The 21,742-nt window shown below is 36.8% G+C and overlaps 1 protein-coding gene across 5 annotated transcripts in view; it reads right to left on the reverse strand.

Moving 5' to 3' along the window:
• Positions 1 to 21,742, reverse strand: part of LOC148676410 (neural cell adhesion molecule 2-like) — a 923,711-nt gene that overhangs the window by 23,164 nt on the left and 878,805 nt on the right. For 3 of the 5 annotated variants that reach the window (XM_088607785.1, XM_088607769.1, XM_088607749.1), the window contains one exon: positions 866 to 1,073. In XM_088607785.1, the coding sequence (XP_088463911.1) occupies positions 866 to 1,073 (208 nt within the window). The remainder of the gene's footprint in view (positions 1 to 865; positions 1,074 to 21,742) is intronic. The other 2 variants (XM_088607777.1, XM_088607759.1) reach the window with 1 other exon arrangement.

Below are 21,742 nucleotides of genomic sequence, written 5' to 3' on the forward strand. Positions count from 1 at the left end.
TTGTGATCTCAAGCTGAAGCGCACTTGGGTTCTGCAGCAGGACAATGATCCAAAACACACCAGCAAGTCCACCTCTGAATGGCTTAAGAAAAACAAAATGAAGACTTCGGAGTCGCCTAGTCAAAGTCCTGACCTGAATCCGATTGAGATGTTGTGGCATGACCTTAAAAAAGCGGTTAAGGCTCAAAAACCCTCCAATGTGGCTGAATTACAACAATTCTGCAAAGATGAGTGGGCCAAAATTCCTCCACAGCGCTGTAAAAGACTCATTGCCAGTTATCGCAAACGCTTGATTGCAGTTGTTGCTGCTAAGGGTGGCCCAACCAGTTATTAGGTTTAGGGGGCAATCACTTTTTCACACATGGCCATGTAGGTTTGGATTTTTTTTTCCCCTTAATAATAAAAACCTTCATTTAAAAACTGAATTTTGTGTTTACTTGTGTTATCTTTGTCTAATATTTAAATTTGTGTCATTTCAGTGTGACAAACATGCAAAAAAATAAGAAATCAGGAAGGGGGCAAACACTTTTTCACACCACTGTATGTTTCATGTCTAGAAAGTAAAACAAATATATGTTAATCTATTCAGTTAATCTCATGACCTGAACATGTTGTAAGAATGAATTACTAAAATGCTCATCGGAAAGCAAAGATGTGGGGAGCTTATCCTTCTGCCTTAGGGACATAAACCATAGGGGTACATTCATAAATTCCATGGAGACAGGCACCAAATGCTAGAATCAAACACAGAGCCTTTAATATGATATTACTGTATGATTAATTTATTTCACATTTATACATTGCCAGAGAAGTTTAACAGTATCTGTTTAGGTGGGAATATTGATGCACTAGAGCAGGTACTTACAGGTAAGCGGCCTTCCCTTCCTCCAAGTCTTTGCTCTTGCCACTGGTGGCTGTCTTTTTCCCACAGACCTTTCTGGTGATGCACATGAGCAGGCCACACTGCTTCAGAAAGAAACAGCTAACATCCACAGCCACCAGAATGAGAACCAGAGCCGCCACGCCCAGTCCCACCACCGCTCCCAGGCCCAGGCTACTGAACAGGGAGTCTGCTGGGACAACACAGAGGGCAAAGTCAGAGAACTGAGCTTTCATGATTCCTTTCACAACCTCTCTCAACTTTTTGTAGGGACAGAAACATTTCTCAGTATGATGTCTTTTTGATTACCACCATTGTCCTGTTAAGATCAGATATTGTTGTGGATACTGTATCACCAGAAGAATTGATTCTTTAAAATTAAATTCGTTTCATAATGACTTGGAATTTTAAGCAAGTAGTAATAATAAATTCTAATGAAGAAGCAATTCTGAAAACATCTCATTATTAATTAGACTAAAATAACAAAATAACTAATCTTTGCTTCTCAGACATAATTTGTGCAGTTAAAGAGGTCTGGCATTTCAGACAGTAGTATTTGAACATACTATTCATGCATGAAACTTTCTTTGTTGACTGCTATGGAAGCAACTATCTGAGCATTTGTGCAGCAGCGAATAAAAAAAAATATTATTAGATTTATATATCTAGAATGATTATCACTAAGTGATAATTTCATTTTGGAATAAGTAAACAAGTGATGAAGAAATAATCTATTGCGTTTATACACTGAAGTATTCAACAGTGATATTAAAATTTACAATTATTAATATCAAAAGTGGAATTTATAATGGAATTAATTAACAATTTCCAAAGGGAGGTAAAAACAACAACTAAAAAACACAAATTTCTTCCAAACTTTTACACTAACAGGGAAATGCATTCTTTCAACACTGTATGATTCTTGTTTTGTGCTGAAGGTATTAATACTTCTTTATCTAAGTGTCCATTAAACTAAACAATGTACATTGGACCAGAGACTCAAAAACTCTAAAGTTTTATGTTGCATTTGTGAAATCTCTAATTCATTTTAAATTATACTTGTACATTTATTATATATACTAAGTTTAAAGTGGTGCTCATGCAGTACTGTATATACAGTATACACAGTAGACCTGATTTATGTGTTTTCTTTAAACAAATTTCAGTGACATTGCAAAAAAAAAAAGCCTTACAGCTCTGTAATTTTTTCTGTAATTTCATTTTGTTTTTAACTTCTAGTTAGAAATTGCATGACATTTGACCAATATTTCTTTTTGCTGTTGGCTGCTATTTAGTGGTTTACCTTCCAGAATACTGTATGGTGGAAATATATTGTAACGCCCTCGCCCGGTGGTGAGGAGGAAGCGCCCCTAGGTGCTCATAGTACCGCTGAGCAGGCTGGGAGTTATAGCCGGGGAGGGTTTGAGGGTCAGCACGATGACCAGCTGCTGACCCTAACTGTGTAAATAATGTCATAGAAGTTCTAATGTCCTCTGTAGTCTTATAAGTGTATAGCTTGTTGTTAAGTAATTACCACTCTAAAGATGTGTACGTGTTCCAGTCAGTCTCCTCATGTGTGTGTATATCCTGTGTTTGGTTTTGGTGTGGTTGATAAAGAATAAAGCTATCACTTGGTTCGTTTATCACGTCTCCACTGGTCCTTTGTCCTGAGAAGAACCTGTAAACGCTACAATAGACTTCTTGCTATTTATTAAAAGCAATCTTATTATCCTGTGGGAAGTATTTTTCCTCTTAGAAAACACAGTTTTTTATTATCTGAATTACTGGACTGTACAGGGTGTGACATAACATTTAACACATTATTTTTTTATACACAAGTGAGTTGTACAAGCTAGTAGGCTTGACACATCCACTCAGGCAAGTATTTTTACAGTGTTATATTTTGTGTGACACATAAAGTCACAATCCTGACCAAGATAAATGGACTGTAAATGGATGTATGAAAGACAAAATAATTCTGGACTTCCCAGTGTTTTTATTCTGTTATTTTGTTGCAATTCTAAAACCAAACTGGACATATTATATGGGCAATGCAAAATTGTTGTTTTTTTCTCATTATAATCATAATCCTTTTTTGTATATCTTTGAGATTTGAATTTTAAAATGGGCTTTTGCTACCTCTTTAAACATTAAATGGAATACAGTTTATAGTACAATGACTTGACAGCCAGGCTTAATGCCTACTGTTGGTTTACTGTTATTGTTATTGTTAGTCACTCATTAAATCATTAAACACAAAAACCTTAAAAGCTTTTAGTATGGTCAGTATATAGACACCAATATATATTTGAATTTGGAATTACATAGAAAATGCAGGAAAAGTGGATTTTGAAGGGAGAAGAAACCGTATCTATCTGTCTGTTTGCATAAATGTAATGAATGTAAAGAGATAGGGTAATGCCAAACAAAAAGAAGAATTTCAGGATGACACACAACCAGTTATACAGTTTGGGCATTGTTGGCTTGCTGTTTACTGTTACCAACAATAACAGCTGGTATAAGTCTTACTATTAAGTAAATTTCTTCTGTTCAATATTTAAAGAGCAGGCAAAAACCTATGTACAGTACATGTTTTGCGGTTTCTCATAAAGAATAACTTTTGTCTAAAAAGTGTCATGTCTATTGGTCACAGAAACGGCGAAAAACATAAGGTGTTTAGCTAGGGAATGCTTACTGACATGGTGTTGTACTTCATGTATACAAAAGACAGAACACATGCTGCTTTAGATTTTTTTTTTTAAATAGGAGTGTGACAATATTCTACTGTTTTTAAAGTTAATGCTACTTTGCGTGGGACCTGATAATTTCACCTGATATTACATCTACTCAGGTCTGCAGCCAGTACAGGACTGACATCCTGGCTTGGGGGCCACTTAGGGAATTGCTCAGCCTGATCTTAAAGACCTCCCACAGCTGAACTTAGTTAATTCACAAACTCACTCGCTGTGGTCGCTTAGTAATGCATACCTCTCAGCAAGGGATCTGCCCCTCAGGGACTTCATGCCCTGCATGGCAATACAGGTTAAGAAGAATGAAGAATTTAAATGAATTTTAAAATTACTTTGAAAAAACTTAAGTTTGTGTTCTTCTTTTGAAGGAGTGAAGGAAATCTGGTATTAAAGACAGGTCTTGTTTCTAATTCTTCTGAAGGAGGGTTTATTTCTATTTTCTAACTGATATCCAATACAGGGTTGCCAGTTGGGGGGCATATAGCGGCAAGGTGTTATTCATTTTTACCCCAGACTATTCATTGTTGTTGATCCCTTGAAACTTAAACACCTACATCTTTTTTTTTAATAGAGAAGATTAATATCTGTAGATACCCTCTGATCATGAATGACGAATAAGCCAAGGTAATATTGGATCTTATGAGTGTTATGACCACGCACAGCACCTGCCACTATTTGAACCTCATCAACTTGTTCACCTATAACACCTCTCTCCTTCACTATTTAAACCCTCATGTCCCACATTCCCAGGCTCGGTATTGGAGTCTCTCTCTTTTGTGAGCTTGTTGTATATCGGCAAACTCATTTGGTGGATTTCTCCTGAACAACTCTTTCGGATTTTTGACCAAGTTCTTTGACCTTAGGATTTCACTCTTTTCGGACTGAACGTTTCGTATTTGTCTGCCTTCCAGATAACCAACACAACGCATAGGGTCCTGTTTATTCTACGGCATTCAGCCTTAACAATGAGCTGTACTGCTTTAATCTGATTAAAAGTCCTGATGTGTTTGAACAGAGAGATTACTTTTACCCTTACCCTTCTAAGTCATTCCAAATTAACATTTCTTATTAGTCATCCTGGCTCCATATATTGGGACATGCTATATTGTTTTTATTCTTAAATCTTGTTACAATAATTGTTTTTTATTTTGTGTGCACCACTATGTGTAAACTCCATGAGTCTTTTGTACTGTATATGCTAATCAATAACAGCAATAAAACTGTTTAATCAGAAAAGGCGTGTGCTGTTTAAGTGTTCTGTATTCTGTCTCTTGTCAGAATGCGTCTCAATGCTGATTGTCTCCTGTGGTGGAGCACACCTCAGACCATTTTAAGTCAGCATCAAGGGAACACATGATAGAGTTATCCTTCACTTGTATTACTGTTAGCAGGTCAACTCATCGGTCTATCTCTTTCAATTCTAAACTACAGCACAATTTATTTTAATATAACACAGTCTTCTATTATATAAGGTTATATATTGAAGATTCTGGATGAAAAAAGCTGCAAGCATGAAAATAAAAGTTGAAAGCTTCCCCCTGTTAAGTCAACAGTATCAGGAGATTACATGGTCAAGCAAATCTCTGATTGCTTAATTAAAGGTAAAAGGTAAAAATGGTAAAGCAGAGGCAAGTCAGTAAATTAGCTGAATTAACTGGGATGTCTCACAGTGTGACCATGGGTTTTGCCCACTAGAGTAGAGTAGTTTATTGCCATATGTACACATACATTGGAATTCGTAATCTCTTGATCTCTCGGAACATGCACAGTACAACAGACAACACTATGTACACAGTACACAATGTAGACAAGAGGAACAATAAATATATTGTGGGAAAATAAATAAAAATGTAGTAGTTAAACCAAGAAAAAAAATGTAGACTATGTAAAAAGTGCAGCATGGAGATGTGTATTGAGTCTGAGGCCCTACAGTTAGTGGTTGTTCAGGATGTGCACTGCAGTGGGATAGAAGCTGTTCTTGGGTCTAGTGGGTCCTTTAACAGTGCGGTTCCACTTGCCAGAGGGTAGGGGGAAGAACATTTTGTGGACGGGATGGTTGGGATCGTAAATGATGGTTTGCACTTTATTGTGACAGTACATGGTGTGGATCTCACAGATTGATGGTAAATTGCATCCTATGATCCTCTGTGCTTTTGCCACAACCCTTTGTAGTGCATCTCTGTCATGCATGGTAGTACTACTGTACCAAACAGTGATGCCAATAGTAAAGACACTTTTTATGGTGCTGTGGTAAAAGTTCATGAGTAACTGCTTCCCGAAACTGCATTTTTTTGAGCACTGCAGAAAGTGCAAGCACTGTTGTACCTTTTTCAGATTCACTACAGTGTTGTGAGTCCAAGCCAGGTCCGTGGAGATCTGCAGTGAAGGAACCTGAAGCAGCTGACAGTTTCCACTGGTGTGTCATTGATGCTGATTGAGGTGTAACTCAATTTTTTGTCTTGTTGACATTCAGGGCCAGATTGTTGTCAAGGCACCATGTTGTAAGATGAGCCACCTCACCTGTATGCAGACTCATCGTTGTTGTTGATCAGCCCAATAAAAGTGGTGTCATCTGCAAACTTAATGATGTGGCTGCTGCTGTAGGTGGCTGTACAGTTGTAGATGAACATGTTGTATAGCCTAGGACTGAGACAGCAGCCTTGTAGGGCTCCAGTGTTTAGGATCGCTGTAGAGGAGATATTGTTGACAATTTTCACCACCTGAGGTCAGGAAATCCAGTATCCAGTTGCAGATATATTTGCATAAGCCCAGATTCCTGAGTTTTGGGACCAGCTTGGCAGGAACAATTGTGTTGAAGGCCGAGTTGGAATCAATAAACTGTATCCTAGCATACAGTAGGTACCCCGTCTGTCTAAATGTTCTAGGGCAGTGTGAAGTGCTAGAGATATGACATCATCAACTGACCTATTTCGGCAGTAAGCAAACTGAAGTGGGTCAAGGGAGTCTGGGATAGAGCAATTTATCTAGTACAGTAGTAGTCTTTCCAGGCACTTCATGACAACTAGTGAGTGCCACTCGGCGTTAATCATTGAAGCAAGTTATCTTGATGTTACGTCCCAGTGTGGTTCATGTATTTGTTTTGATGTTATGTTCCACACTTCCTGACTTTGGTTGTTCTTCCTCCCCATTGGTTCAATAATTCATCCCTCTTTGCCGTTGTGACATCAGCTTCAATCAACTCCCGACCAAACAGAACTCAGCTTATTCAGTATTTAACTTGGAGGTTTTCAGAAAGATGGGGCCTTTGGCTTGACTTCAGTCCTGTTTGGCTCAGCTTCGTTTCACTTTCATATTGCTAAGGCTATATTTCTATCCGTTTTAGTTCGTTTCGCTTCTTATTTGTGTGTTTTTGTATAGCTTCGGCTTTGTTGGTTTGTGTTCAATTCCATGTACTTTAGTTTTTTTGTATTATCCTGTATTTTGCCATTACCTTGCCCAAACTTGTTATATCAACCTCTGTGCTCTTCTGTACCCTATTCCTTGTGTCTACTCTCGTTTTCCCTTATTTGTATTCATAGTTCACTTGTGTATTTGTGTGAACTTTTGTGTTAAGGGTTAGTAAAGGTTGTCCGGTACATTCTACACACGTATTTGATCTTTGTATTAGTAACACTGGTTTAGGACAGGTGAGTGCCTTTTGTCTTGTATGGTTTTGGGTAGTTAGTGAAGGTGAAGCTAGGGCGTTAGAAGATGCCGAAGGCCGAGTGTTTCGGGTGTTGTTTTGGTAGTTAGGTCAGCTTTTCCTCACTTTATGAGCTCCATGACACTTTCAGTCCCTCACCAGAAACCCACCTGCATTCAAATCCGTCCTATATATTACACCCCTTTACCCCTAGACACCTGGGGTCGTAACACTTGGTCTTCTTGGGCAGTGGCAAAATTGTGGTTTTCTTAAAACACTCTGGTACAGAGACATGTTAAAAATGTCTGTATAAATCCGAGATAGCTGGAATTCACAGGTTTTAAGGACACGAGGGGAGACACCATCTGAGCTGGCTGCTTTGTGGGTTTTCACTCTCTTAAAGGCACTACGAACTTCATGTTTAGAGACCTGTAACACAAAGTCCCCTGGTTTACTGGGAGCTTTGATTGCGGGCTTGGTGTTCTGAGCCTCAGAACGGTAGTAGAAGGTGCTCAGCTCATCTGGTAGAGATGCTTTAGTGGAGGAAATACCAGTGCTTTTGCCTTTGTAGTTTGTGATAGCCCACAAGCCTTGCTACATGTGCCTTGAGTTGCCCCAAAGTTGTTTTTTCTAATTTGTCCTTGTATTTTTGTTTTATAGCTTTCTTTAGGTTTTCCAGGTACCTTGATTTTTTATATAGTTCTCTGTCACCTGATAGGAAGGTAGCAGACCGTGATTTAAGTTTGGAGCGAATGTCTGTTCATCTAGGGCTTCTGATTTGGAATGATCGGGATCTTCTTGGTAGGAACACATCTGTCCACACAGTAGTTGACATAGGATTTGACCACTTCTGTAAACTCATTTAGATCAGTGGACAAATCTTTGAATATACACCAATCAGTCATTTCAAAACAGTCTGCGAGTTCTTGCTCAACAGCGTCTGACCAGCACTGCATGATCTTTACTGGAGGTATGCACTCTTAAGCTTCTGCTAGTAAACAGGCAGAAGGAGCTCGGAGGCATGGTCAAACTTCCTGAAATATGGTGGTAAAATGGAGCAGTATGTTCCTTTAATGGTGGTATAGCAGTGATCCAGGTGTTATTCCTTCTAGTGGGAACAGAGATGTGCTGAAAGGTTACAGTAGTTAAAGTCCCCCGCCACAATAGAAACAGCTTTCGGATGCATGTTTTCATATTTGCTGATGATGCTGTACAGCTCGCTGAGTGCCGATTCAGTATTAGAATGCGTGTGAATGTACACTGCGGTCAAGATAACAGCCATAAATTCCCTTGGTAGGTTGAAAGGGTGACATTTAATAAAGAGGTATTCTAGATTAGATGAGCAAGACCTGTAGAGAATTTCTATGTCAGTGCACCAAAGATTATTAATCATGAAATACATTTCACCTCCTTTCTCCTTGCCAGTAGATTCAGCTTTGCAGTCCCCTCTATACAGTGTGAATGCAGCTTGTTGTACAGAGGCATGAGGAACGTTGGGTTTCAGCCAAGCTTCAGTGAAACAGAAGATGCAGCAGTCTCTCAGTCGCGATGAGTATTGATACAACAGTGAAGTTCGTCAATCATACTTTCCAGCGATACTATATTTGCAAGCAGGATACAGGGGAGTGGGAGCACGCTTACATGCTGGTTCTCTTAGTCTCTTGCATTCAAGTCCCTGTTTGATCTGTGTATGAGTAGCACAGCCATATACTTTCAATTCCACTGAAGTCAGATTCGAAGCTGTAAATCTCAGGTCCAGGAGTGTTTGTTGGTCATGGGTGATGGTTGCACCCATAGATTTTATACAGGTGTCACCTATATACAGTAGGTGTCACCTATCAATCTTGTTTGGCCAGTGTAGCTTCTCTGGTCAGTGTGACGAATCACACCGTGGAATGACAAAGACATCTTGCTGTAGCAATGAGTTTTTGATGCGTAACCTGGGTGGCTGCATTAGTATGTGCATTCTGGTATCAATAAATTTATTTTTTTTTCTAAATATTGCATACCATACCATACCCTGGTCAAGACCATGGAAGGGGCACCCTCCAGATAACAATTTAGACATACAGTACACTGTTATACTACCTTATTTTAACCTTTAGAACAATAAAATAATTAAATAACTAGAAAAGTTTTATTAACCAGCTTTAGAGAACACATAATAAATAAATTATAAACAAAAACACAAAGCATACATTTTACAAGGATAATGTATTTTAACATTCAAAGTAAAGAAAAGGAGTATTAATAATAATAAATGTGTTAGGATGTGTTTATCTAACTATGTTAGTTAAATATTTTAACATTTTCAGTACTGCACTGAAAACTTTGTACAAAGGAATTGCAGAAATAAATATGAAATTAAGTAAGAAATAAAAAACATTAGTGCACTCATTAACAATGGAGGTGAGATCAGAAAGGCTAAGCAGATAGAAAAGTTCTATAAATCAATCTGCCTATATTTTTGACATCAGGTACAGTATGTTTTAATCAACTTGAGCTGTGAAAAGTTAATCTCTACTCCTGCTGCTGTTACTGGGAGAGCACCTGCAATCTGAAGGGCTATAGGTTGAGTTCACAAAACCCCCATTTAATGAAATACAGGAGAAACTGCAAGAGAACCAATGCATTTTAATGCTGATCACAATGTGTTTCAGTATAATCGCTGAACAGTTTTTTGTACTGTACATTTGCTTTCATGCTTTTGTTTGGTCTGGCAGCACAGAGTTTTAGCCAGGCAAACTACATGGCATGTACACACATGGCATGTCACACCTGAAGAAGGCCCCATGGCCAAAACGTTGTGTTTTCTTTCTTCTCTTTTCAGCATGAAATAAACCTATTACTTGTTCTTTTGCAGCCTATGCATGCTGATGCAGCTACCCACCTGAACTACATGGCATGTTTACAATTATGGGAAAAATGAATCGGTTAACTTTTAATGAAACTCCTCCAGCAGTCTACATCTACCTTGAAATTGTGCCATCTCTATCATTCTCTAGTTACATGGATCTGACACACTTAAAGCCAAATGAAATACATATTATTACGTTATTATGCATATTATGTTTTATTACAACTTGATTCGCATTTTCCTCTCTTTTTTTCTGTGCTCCAGAAACATTACATAGTCAATTATGATTGGTCATTTTTTTTTTGACTGGGTGTGCATTAGGTAAATCCACAGCAGAAACACTATGGGGAATTTTTTGCACATATTTGAACATGCTAATTAAACATGTGTTGGGTTGTATGTTGTTGTACATATTATTCCATTACAATGAACAAATGATTATAAAAATTATGTACAAAATAAATATTTTTACATTTACACATATTTTTAGCATTTAATTCAGACTTTAAAGCTCCAGAAAATAAGATCTCAAGGAAATTATATCATCTAATAGGAAGAAGAAATAAAGCTAATAGAGCAAGTTCTTTTGCTCTAATTTTTACTTTAAAAATTATTATTTGATAGATAGTATATTGTCCAAAATCTTAAAAATGTGTAAATCTGTAACTTATGTCATGTATATATAAAACACATATTTATTGTAAAACCATAAACTTTAATGAATCTTATAATTTCCCAGCCCCTTTCAAAACCTTGCTATAGGTGTCTTTATACTGAAAATCAGCCCAGAAATGTGTTATTCTAATGGTCAATTGTCTTTTTCTCTTTAGAAATATTCCCTTCTGTCAGGATTCTGATACTGTATTTGTACTATCTGAATTAAGGGGAACTGCAGTCTCAATTTCTCAGACTCATTATTAAATCTCAGTTGTAAAATAAATTTTAAAAATTCAGAATTAAGCACAAAATTGTGAACTTTTTAAAACTACTGCAGGTAACAAAACCTCTGATTATGTGAAAGGGCCCTATTACAGATGCAGCCATTCAAAATGGGTGAGGTATTTCGCGGCATACCCCGGTGGGCGTGTCGCGGTATCACGCGGTATCACGCAGTTCACGTGGTGTCACGTGGTTAACTATCCGGCGTCGCCTTGTAAAACCGCCAATGGGGAGCTTAACCTCTCATGTACAGCATTTGAGCCTTTAATTTGGAACTGTGTATTACAGCATGTTAATCATCAGTCATTAAAATGTTGGTATATTTTATGAAAGCAAGATTGCTCAGTTGTACAAAAGTACACAACCTACCTTTATCAGAAATATTTATGCATCAAAGCCTTTACTGAAGATATTACTAATAGTATTAATAATGGATGACTTTGGACAAGCTGTATACTCAAAGTATAATTTCTTTAGCACATTTGTACAAGCACTTGGAATCTGTCCAAGCCATACTTTGTCAGGCATTTTGTTTTACTTCAACGGGCATAAAAACGTCCTTGCTTTTAACAGGGCGTTTCATAATTTCTAACTACGAAAATGATTTAAAATGCGACACTTATCATTCAACTAGAGCTTAAAATATCACAAGGATCCTCAAGAGCACAGCAAAGAGTGTATTAAAAGACACTTGTATATATCAACGCTTTCTTTTCCGTATACCAGATTTTATGGAACCACTACAGAGGGGTGTCAGCCAGTCAGATTCCAGGAATCGGCACTTTAAAGGGAAAATACACACCGGTATTCCATTTCTCCCTAACGATTTTAAGCATCGAAGTATTTAACTAGCATGTGAAATAGCGTGTGAAAAAGTGGTAGTTTTAAGCTTTTCTGCTAATATAATATGGAATCGCGTATCTAAAGAATGTAATAACGATATGATTATATACGTATGCTGCGACAGGGCTGTGTAGGGCTGTTTCGCCTGCCTGTTCATGCGAGCTGTCTTGTAGCCTACTGGTCTACGTGTCTGACTACCAACTGGCAGGTTGTGTGTTTGAATCCAGCTGGTGCTGGACTTTTCTTTTAACAAACATTTCTTCGAAAAAATAGAATAGCGATATTATGGACAATCAATTGACTTTTAGATTTCAAAATATCGCAACATGATCGATTCTAAGTCATTTTTGACAACGGTCCCTGCTTCTGCTTCCTGCTTCTATTGTGTGTGTGTGTGCAACAGAGTAAATTTTTATAGAGAAATGGAGGCTGGACAGTATGCGTTACAATATAAACATTTATATTGATTTAAATCGTGTTCTGATTTAAATCGCAAACGCGTGTTTAATTATATGTGTTTTTTAATCATAATCAGGCTAATGCAACATAAATTGATACAGTATCTTTTTCTTCTAAGTATCTTAATAAACTTTCAGCATAGCTTTCTACCCGTCAAGATTTATATTTCTTGGGATTTTGGGATCAAACGTGGAAGGATTAGATTATAATCGTTTTTATTTGTCAAATACGTGATTGTATTTCTGAATGTTATGTGACACCTACAGTAGTTCACTGCTTTAAATACATCGAATTAAGAAAGTTATGTGTAGCACTTTAGATCTTTTTTCTGAACCAGGGAAAATCTGATCATGTTTCTCTATAACAATAATAAAAAACTTTATTTTACATATCGCCTTTAAAAGTGGCATCTCAAAGCAATACAGTAGATCGAAAAACAGTTAAAAGGGACCAAATTAAATACCAGACAATCGCAAATGCGTTTTCAATAAAATTATTTTATTCATTCAGCAGTTTGTGAGAGGGATATCCAGCAGAGAGAGACACACACACCGGTTTTCATTGACAAAATTGTTTTTTTTTTCAATTCCTCTTGTCTAACAGGAATGTTTTGTTTGCGGACAGACTGTTAGACTAGAGGAAAAGACCGCCTCCTCCTACGAAGCATTAATCGCGTATCTAAGGAAAATTGCAGTATACCTTTGTTCATGCACACCATTATACAGTATCTCAATTTGTATTTCGATAAAAAAAATCGTTTGCCCAGCCACTACTGTTGTTATTGTTTTTATCCTGTAAAGCGTTTCCTTTTTCTGCGTTTTCCATTTCCTTTTTCTGATCACTCGCTTTCTGGATACACATCTCACCTGTCCTGTTCTTTGTTTTCGTGGTTTGCTGATTATGCCTGCTGCGGTCCACTCCTACCCTCACACCTAAAGAATACTATTTTAAATTTCATGGTGCAGTTCATTAACCCTTGTATGTGCTGTCCGCACCCAAAATGCAATTTAAAAAAAGTCAAAAACCGCGCTCAAAATGCAATTTAGAGCTTAATAAGATACACTCCACAGGCAAAATTAAAGACAAAATTAAAGATGATTAAAATCTGTAATCTTTCCACTTTTACTGTGAGTCATCGGAAAGTTTCTGCTTTGTGTAAGGATGGTGAGAAAGCTGTGCTCAATGTATTTAAGGGACTTAAAAGTAAAAGGAGATGCTTCATATTGCTTGACTAATTTTAAAAACTAAGTTATAAATGCAGACGCTCCCTCGGTGCCGCGCCGGGTGTAAATATCAAAGTATACATTCCCAACAAGAATTGTACCCATCTGTCATGCAAATAAAACACCTTGAATTGAATTGAATTTAAGGGAGAGAGGGGGTAGGGGGACAGATACTGTAGACAGGACTCAAGGCAAATAAGATACTTATGGGTACGCAGGCATTCACGACAGCAACATACGAAACGTTTGCACGTACTGTATAGTTAAGTTATTACTTGGTTTTCAAAGTGCAATGAAATACAATATTGTTGTTGCTGCTGTTCTGGTTGTTTTTATCCCGTAAAGCGTTTTGAGAAGCCACCTTTAAAGGCGATATATACTGTAAAACCGCTTATTCTTATGGAATGTGTTCCGCAGGAGATTCAAATTTTTATTTATTTATTTTTTAATCGCGTATCTAAGGAAATCTCAGTATAACTTTGTTCATGAACAAACAGTGGCATGTTACATTATCATTAGTTTTTTTAACAAGGCTCGCCAGCTAATGTGAATCGAAACCTGTCTTGCTAGCTTTTAAAGTCGTGCATGTGTAAACTGTACTAGAGGGCATGCAAGTTACTCTGCCCCTTTCAGTTGCAGGGAGTCCCTCTGCTGCAACACACAGCAGACAGAATGGGAGACTATTTCCTTTCATATCTGACACCAGTAAAGTAAAAGGGGTGTCTAAAGGGGTGATTTCAGACCACATTTTAGTTACTTTATTTTGTTTACTTTTAACATTTCTGTAATTTACAGTAGATGTCACAATAGAAGCCCGAAGCCTATTATACTCAGTCTAGCCTTGGATCCTCTGAGTCCCATGACTCAGTCTTGTCTGCTTTCCTAGAATAAAACCAGTTAAGTCTTGTGTACTATGCAATTTATATTTTCTGATTCCATGCATTCCCTTAATGTTTAGAGTTTACTATATTCTCCAGACTCAAACACATAAGTACTAATAGCTCTGTCCCTTTAGGAGACTCTTTGCAGTACTGTGTCCCACTACCCCCATGAATTCTTTAGGTTGGGTCTAATATTTTCCAGTAATATACAGAATGGGATACAAAATGCTGTCAGGCAGGAAACAGAAAAGAGAAAAATATAAATATTTCCATTTTACAGACGTTCACACATTTATAACATTTTGGCTCAATAAAAAGCTAACCCAATAATTAAATGTGATAAAGTATAGTTTGGATGTTTATACATTCATGTTAATCGTATTCTTGATTTATTTCAATAAGTGTTCATGTTTCATTTGCTAACTTAGAGCATATTGTGCAATGAAGAATAAAATAGCTGCATGACAAGTGACTTCCTTCTCTCAGTGGAAATTAAAAGGTAGCCTGATAAATTATAAGACAGTAAGAAAGGTTCCAATCCGGAGGAGACAATTCTTTCCATTTTTTCTGTTTGATTGCTGGTAGCAAACTGATCTGAGGATCTACTCCAGCTCTTTCTCTTTTTATCATACAGTAAATTTTATTTTCTTGCTTTCTGAAACGCAATATAACAAAAAATAACCTCACAAACTCAAAGAAAAAATCCTTGCTCCCCCCCCTCCCCTTGGCAGTACTTCCTCCCATGCTTTTAACTAAGGGCATCTAAAATACTGTCAAACAGCTACAATGGTATCTCTGTACAAGGCTTTGACTGTGTCAATCACAGCACCTACCGTTCCCTTACCAGCAACAACATGGATTCTAACACTCAGACATTAAAAAAAGTCAGGCCAAGAGAGAAAATACTGAGCTTTACAACATGCGGTACCAGTAACATTTTACCCACAGTAGACTCACCAACCAGATGTGTTTCAGTTTCTGTGATAAGCCTAGATTAATCATATCCTCTCCTCTAGTAGGAGCACCAAGTGTAAACATGTAACGTCGCTATTAAAAATAAGGGCAAAACAGAAGTTCACTCTTTCTAGAACATACCTTCCTATGGACACTCCTAAAATGTATAAAATAGTGTCCACAGCATCTCATAATAGAGGCAAATGGGGAACTACAAACTCATTTCATACAATGCCATCCATGAGGGGTTAAATACACCCTGAGAGAAATTAATTTCTGGATAATTCAACGGCTGTGATTTCTGGAATATGTATTATCCCAAATATTTTCAAAAGAAATTGAATAATTTCAATGATAATGTGCCATTCAAGTACCTGCTCCAGACAGTAACCACTGCTAAGGGTTTATATGAAGCTTGCATTAAAAGACTTTAAAAAAATGTCATGTTCCCATAAAAAAGTCATGCCTTGGAGTATAGACCCCCAAAGGAATGCCATAGACTCAAACTGCAAAATAAACACATACAGAAAGAAAGTATTTGTATTGTAATTGCAAATCCTGGTATGAGTGATTGGTATGACTTTCCTCATTACAAATCTCTTATTAGAATTTAAATTTCTCTGTAACTCCAGGTCAGAACAGAGAAAATGTAACTGCCTTAAGAAGTTTACGATTATGAAAAATAGAAGGATAAGCATGATACGTATGTCTTCTGTCATTTTCTAAGTCATGTTACTGAGCACCAAATCTTATTGAGAATATGAATTCATTTAAGGTTTATACCATTAAAGTAAAGGTTTATTCCATGCTGATAATGTTTGTACCAGACTTTTTTGAGGCCTGTTCAATTGTGTCTGAAGTCTGATGTTGTAAATTGTATTGTTAAAAAGATCCATGAAAATGTTACTACTAAAGTTAGCTGGTACTGTTGGTATTGTAAGTGGCAAGTAGAGCTCATATTTTAGATTTTGTGTAGTTGCTAGCGTTGAACTGTGTGTTGGATGCACATGAATTGAAGGAATGGGCAAACATAGCTGATGCGGATCCACAGAGCCAGCATATTACGATGTTTATAATTAGAGGCAATTTGTTTAAATAACTAGGTATGGATACTGATGTGCAAGAGAGGTGGAAAGGCTGTTTCCTTAAGCCAGCACTATAAAATGTTTTATTCTCAGTGAGATGCTGCCATTTCATAGTGGGTTTCTAACACTGTGTATAATTCCATCCACACAGTGCCTTTACTTCCATCCATTTCTAATCTCATTATCCAGTACAGAGGATTTGGAGCCTATCCCAGTAAGCGACGGACACAAGGCAGAATACACCCTGGACGTAGCGCCAGTCCATCACAGGACAGACAGACACAAACACATACACACCAGGGCCAGTTTAAATCTAACCTCAGAACCTTTCTTTTCAGAAGACTTAGTGTCTGTATCTGCTTCATTTTCTAATTTTGGTAGCACCTCTAACTGCTTGTTTTTCTTATATGCATTTACTTTGTAATCTGTGGTCCTTTTATCTGTTTTTACATCTACTGTATTGCTTTGAGATGCCACCTTTAATGGTGATATATCAAATCAAGTTTTTTATTATTGTTATAGGGAAACATGATCAGATTTTCCCTGGTTCAGAAAAAAAGATCTAAAGTATACTAGTTTGTCACTCTTCTCATTCCCTTTGCTAAATGACTTTTTATACTAATCTGATCAATCTAACTGCCAGTTTTATGTGCTTTCTCTATCCTGCTAGATTTGCAATTATTCTGAAAATTTTCATCTTGAAATAACTCATTTCTAAATACATTTTTCACTGTTAACATCTTGCAGCAACTCTGCAACAAAATATACACTCTGACAGTTCATCCTGCTACCAACATTAAATAAAACAAATCTTAAGATTTCTATATTTATGTCTTTATTTAGTGGTTTCATTAGTGACAAAGGCTAAACTTTCTTGGGAAAATGTATTTTATGTGTTGCGGAAAAAACTGACTTGCTTTAACAAAATATGTTTACAAATCCTTTCACCTGGCATTTTCGTAGTTAGAAATTATGGAACGCTCTGTTAAAAGCAAGGGAGTTTTTATGTCCGTTGCAGTTCTTTTGCAACATGAATATAATTATATCGTTATTAATTTCTTGAGATACGCGATTCCATATTATATTCCCTTTAATCAAATTCTAAAAGTATGCTTGTTGACGCCAGTATCGCGTTAGTTAAAGACTTCGAAGCTTAAAATGTTTAGGGAGAAATGGAATACTGGTGTGTATGTTTTCTTTAAAGTACCGAGACCAGCCATATACTGTATGTTTATGTTCCAAAATTAATATCATTTATGGCCTTCACACGCGTTACAGTATGCTCCTATTCTTTTTATGCTCAGCTACTAAGATTTCCCTTCAGTGGTAAAATTCAATATCTACAACGGGCACAGTAAAGACGTTTACAGTAAGTCTTTCTACAACAGACCAACGGACCACGAGTGCCCCTGTCGGTCAACCAATCACGCACCGCGTCATATTGCGTCATGATACGCAATACCGCAGCCAATTACCTGCGGTATGTGTCTGTACCGCGCACTTTGAATGGCTGCATCTGTACATTGTAAACAAGCAGTCAGGTGAATTTATTTATTTTAAACCAATAGAAATATTTATCTTGACGGTTTTGCTGACAAATGCTACTTTCTCATTAACAACGCATGTAGAAAACATTTAGACTTTTCTGAGGTGATACATCTGCTGAAAAACCTGTGCTTATTCACTCATACTGGAAAGTGCCCGGGGTCATTTAATTAGTATTACAATTCGTACTGAATTGAACCCATTCAGAGCCTACATTACATTTTAGCATTTCATTCAGAGCAGAAACCCTCACACCTGAAGAAGGCTTGAGTTTTCTCTCTTCTCTTTTAAACGTGTGTACAATGCTGTAATACAATTTAAAATAAAAGATTAAATAGTATAACTAAACTCCATTAATATAAGTATCGAGTGGTATTAAATAAATACAGCTTTTTAGTAAAGATTACACTTTTCTAAAATGTATTTAAAAAATAAAAAGATTACAATCTAATCTTCCCACGTTTGATCCCAAAATCCCAAGAAAAATTAATCTAAACAGGGAGAAAGCTATGCTGAAAGTTATTAAGATACTTAGAAGACAAAGATTATACTTTATGTTGCATTTGTCTGATTGTGAATAAAAAAATACATATAATTAAACATGCATTTGCGATTTAAATAAAAACGCGATTTAAATCAATATAAATGTTTATATTGTAACGCATACTGTACAGCCTCCATTTCTCTATAAAAAATTAAAAGATCGTTTGTGCAGCCTAAGAGGGGGGGTCTACTCTCAGTGACAGCTGACAATCCTCCATACACTCAAGTGAAAAATTAATAATGCCAATGTAAACGTCATATTTACAATTTGTTGATAATAGAAATGTTAAGTTCTCTAAAGCTTTGTGATAGTTTACCCAGGCAGCGTCAGCTACACTGGGAAGATGCGACACCGAAGATATGATTAATAATCTTTTAAATCTGAAGGGAGATCTAAAGGGATCCCCCCCCCACACACACACACACGATAGAAGCAGGAAGCAGAAGCAGGGACAGTTGTCAGAAGGAAAGAAGGTGACTATTCATTGTTATTAAAAATGACTTAAATTCGATCATGTTGTGATATTTAGAGATATAAAAAGTCAATTAATTGTCCATAATATTGCTATTCTATTTTTTCAAAGAAATGTTTGTTAAAAGAAAAGTCACTGCACGTAGACCACCAGGCTACCGGGAAGGTCACATCAGCAGAGGTGAAACAGCCCTACACATAAAGAATCAACAGACATTGTACAGCGTGTATTACTGTGTTGCAGTACACGAATATAATTATATCTTTATTAATTTCTTTAGATACGCAATTCCATATTATATTAGCAGAAAAGCTTAAAACTACCACTTTTTATACACGTTATTTCACATGTTAGTTAAAGACTTTGATGCTTAAAATGTTTACGGAGAAATGGAATACTGGTGTGTATTTTTTCTTTAAAGTACCGAGACCAGCCATATGCTGTATGTTTATGTTCCAAAATTAATATCGTTTATGGCCTTCACACGCTTTACAGTATGCTTCTATTCTTTTTATGCTCAGCTACTAAGATTTCCCTTCAGTGGTAAAATTCCATATAAATATTCAATACTAAAATGGGCACAGTAAAGACATTTAAAACTTTCTACGACCGACCAACGCACCACTAGTTCCACTGCCAGTCAACCAATCACGTACTGCGGTATTGCGCGAGGACGTAGCCAATTACCCGCAGTACATGTCTGTGCTACGCACTTTGAATGGCTGCATCTGTATATTGCAAATAAAACAATATGAATTAAAAAACACAACACAAATTTATTGAGAAACAAAAAAAACAATATATTATAAATTAAAAAAGTCAGAATTATTTTGGAAAAAGTGTGTTTCTGCTCCTTAAAAGAGAATCTCTGCTGCTCATTTAATCTTAAAAGAACTAGAAAAAACCTGGAATGGGTTTGTGTGAAATACCTGCATATGACAGTATGAAAAATAGTTACAATTACAGTATCTTATTTGGAGTTGTGTGTAATCATCGTAACGCTTACTACATTAAACCACCTGACACCTCATGCATTCCGGTTGGCTGCATCTGTTAATGTAAGCACATTGAAAAGTGGTAACAGCATGTTATCTTAAGGGGCAGAACCTCTAATTATGCAGATAGTGGTGCCGTGCAGGAATCCATTTCAGGACTGTTGATCTTCCTCATCTACAGATGCAGCCATTCAAAATGGGTGAGGTATTTCGCGGCATACCGCGGTGGGCGTGTCACAGTATCACGCAGTATCACGCGGTATCACATGTGTCACGTGTGTCACGTGACTAATTATCCGGCGTCGCCTTGTAAAACCGCCAGGGGGAGCTTAACCTCTCATGTACAGCATTTGAGCCTTTAATTTTGAACTGTGTATTACAGCATGTTAATCATCAGTCATTAAAATGTTGGTATATATTATGAAAGCAAGATTGCTCAGTTGGACAGAAGTACACAACCTACCTTCATCAGAAATATTTATGCATCAAAGCCTTTACTGAAGATATTACTAATAGTATTGATAATGGATGACTTTGGACAAGCTGTATACTCAAAGTATAATTTCTTTAGCACATTTGTACAAGCACTTGGAATCTGTCCAAGCCATACTTTGTCAGGCATTTTGTTTTACTTCAACGGGGCATAAAAACTTCCTTGCTTTTAACAGGGCGTTTCATAATTTCTAGCTACGAAAATGATTTAAAATGCGACACCTATCATTCAACTAGAGCTTAAAATATCACAAGGAAAAATACACACCGGTATTCCATTTCTCCCTAAACATTGTAAGCTTCGAAGTCTTTAACTAACGTGATACCGGAGTCAACAAGCATACTTTTAGAATTTGATTAAAAGGGAATATAATATGGAATCGCGTATCTAAAGAATTTAATAACGGTATGATTATATCCGTGTACTGTGGCAGGACTGTGTAAGGCTGTTTCGCCTACCTGATCATGCGAGCTGTCTTGTAGCCTACTGGTCTAGGTGCGTGACTACCAGCTGGCAGGTTGTGTGTTCGAATCCAGCTGGTGCTGGACTTTTATTTTAACAAACATTTCTTCGAAAAAATAGGTAAGCGATATTATGGACAATCAATTGACTTTTATATTTCAAAATATTGCAACATGATCGATATTTGCGATATTTTGAATATATCTTCCCTTCTGACAGCGGTTCCTGCTTCTATTGTGTGTGTGTGTGCAACAGTAATTTTTTATAGAGAAATGGAGGCTGGACAGTATGCGTTACAATATAAACATTTATATTGATTTAAATCGTGTTCTGATTTAAATCGCAAACGCGTGTTTAATTATGTGTTTTTTAATCATGATCAGGCTAATGCATTTCTACATTTTCTGTATGAACCAGCTTAGAGGTTCATACAGAAAGACAGCTTGTGTTTAAATTGAGTGTAAGGTAATTTATGCTTCTAAAGTCATGGTCAGTATTGTTGTACTGTGCTGTACTGTGTCACATTATTTTATAGCGTTTTTATTGCGTTATTAAATCCGGTGGCGCTGTGTTAGTTTCCTGACTCACATTATTTAAACTGCGACACTGATCATTCATCTCTAAATAAACTTTATTTTATATAGCGTTTTAAGCAAATAGGTAATTAGATTGCTCATAAACCTAATCACTTTTTCTACATAAACACAGCGTGATTGC

This window comes from Lepisosteus platostomus, chromosome 2 (assembly GCF_059453375.1).
Source record: "Lepisosteus platostomus isolate fLepPlt1 chromosome 2, fLepPlt1.hap1, whole genome shotgun sequence".
In the NCBI taxonomy this organism is placed as follows: domain Eukaryota; kingdom Metazoa; phylum Chordata; class Actinopteri; order Semionotiformes; family Lepisosteidae; genus Lepisosteus; species Lepisosteus platostomus.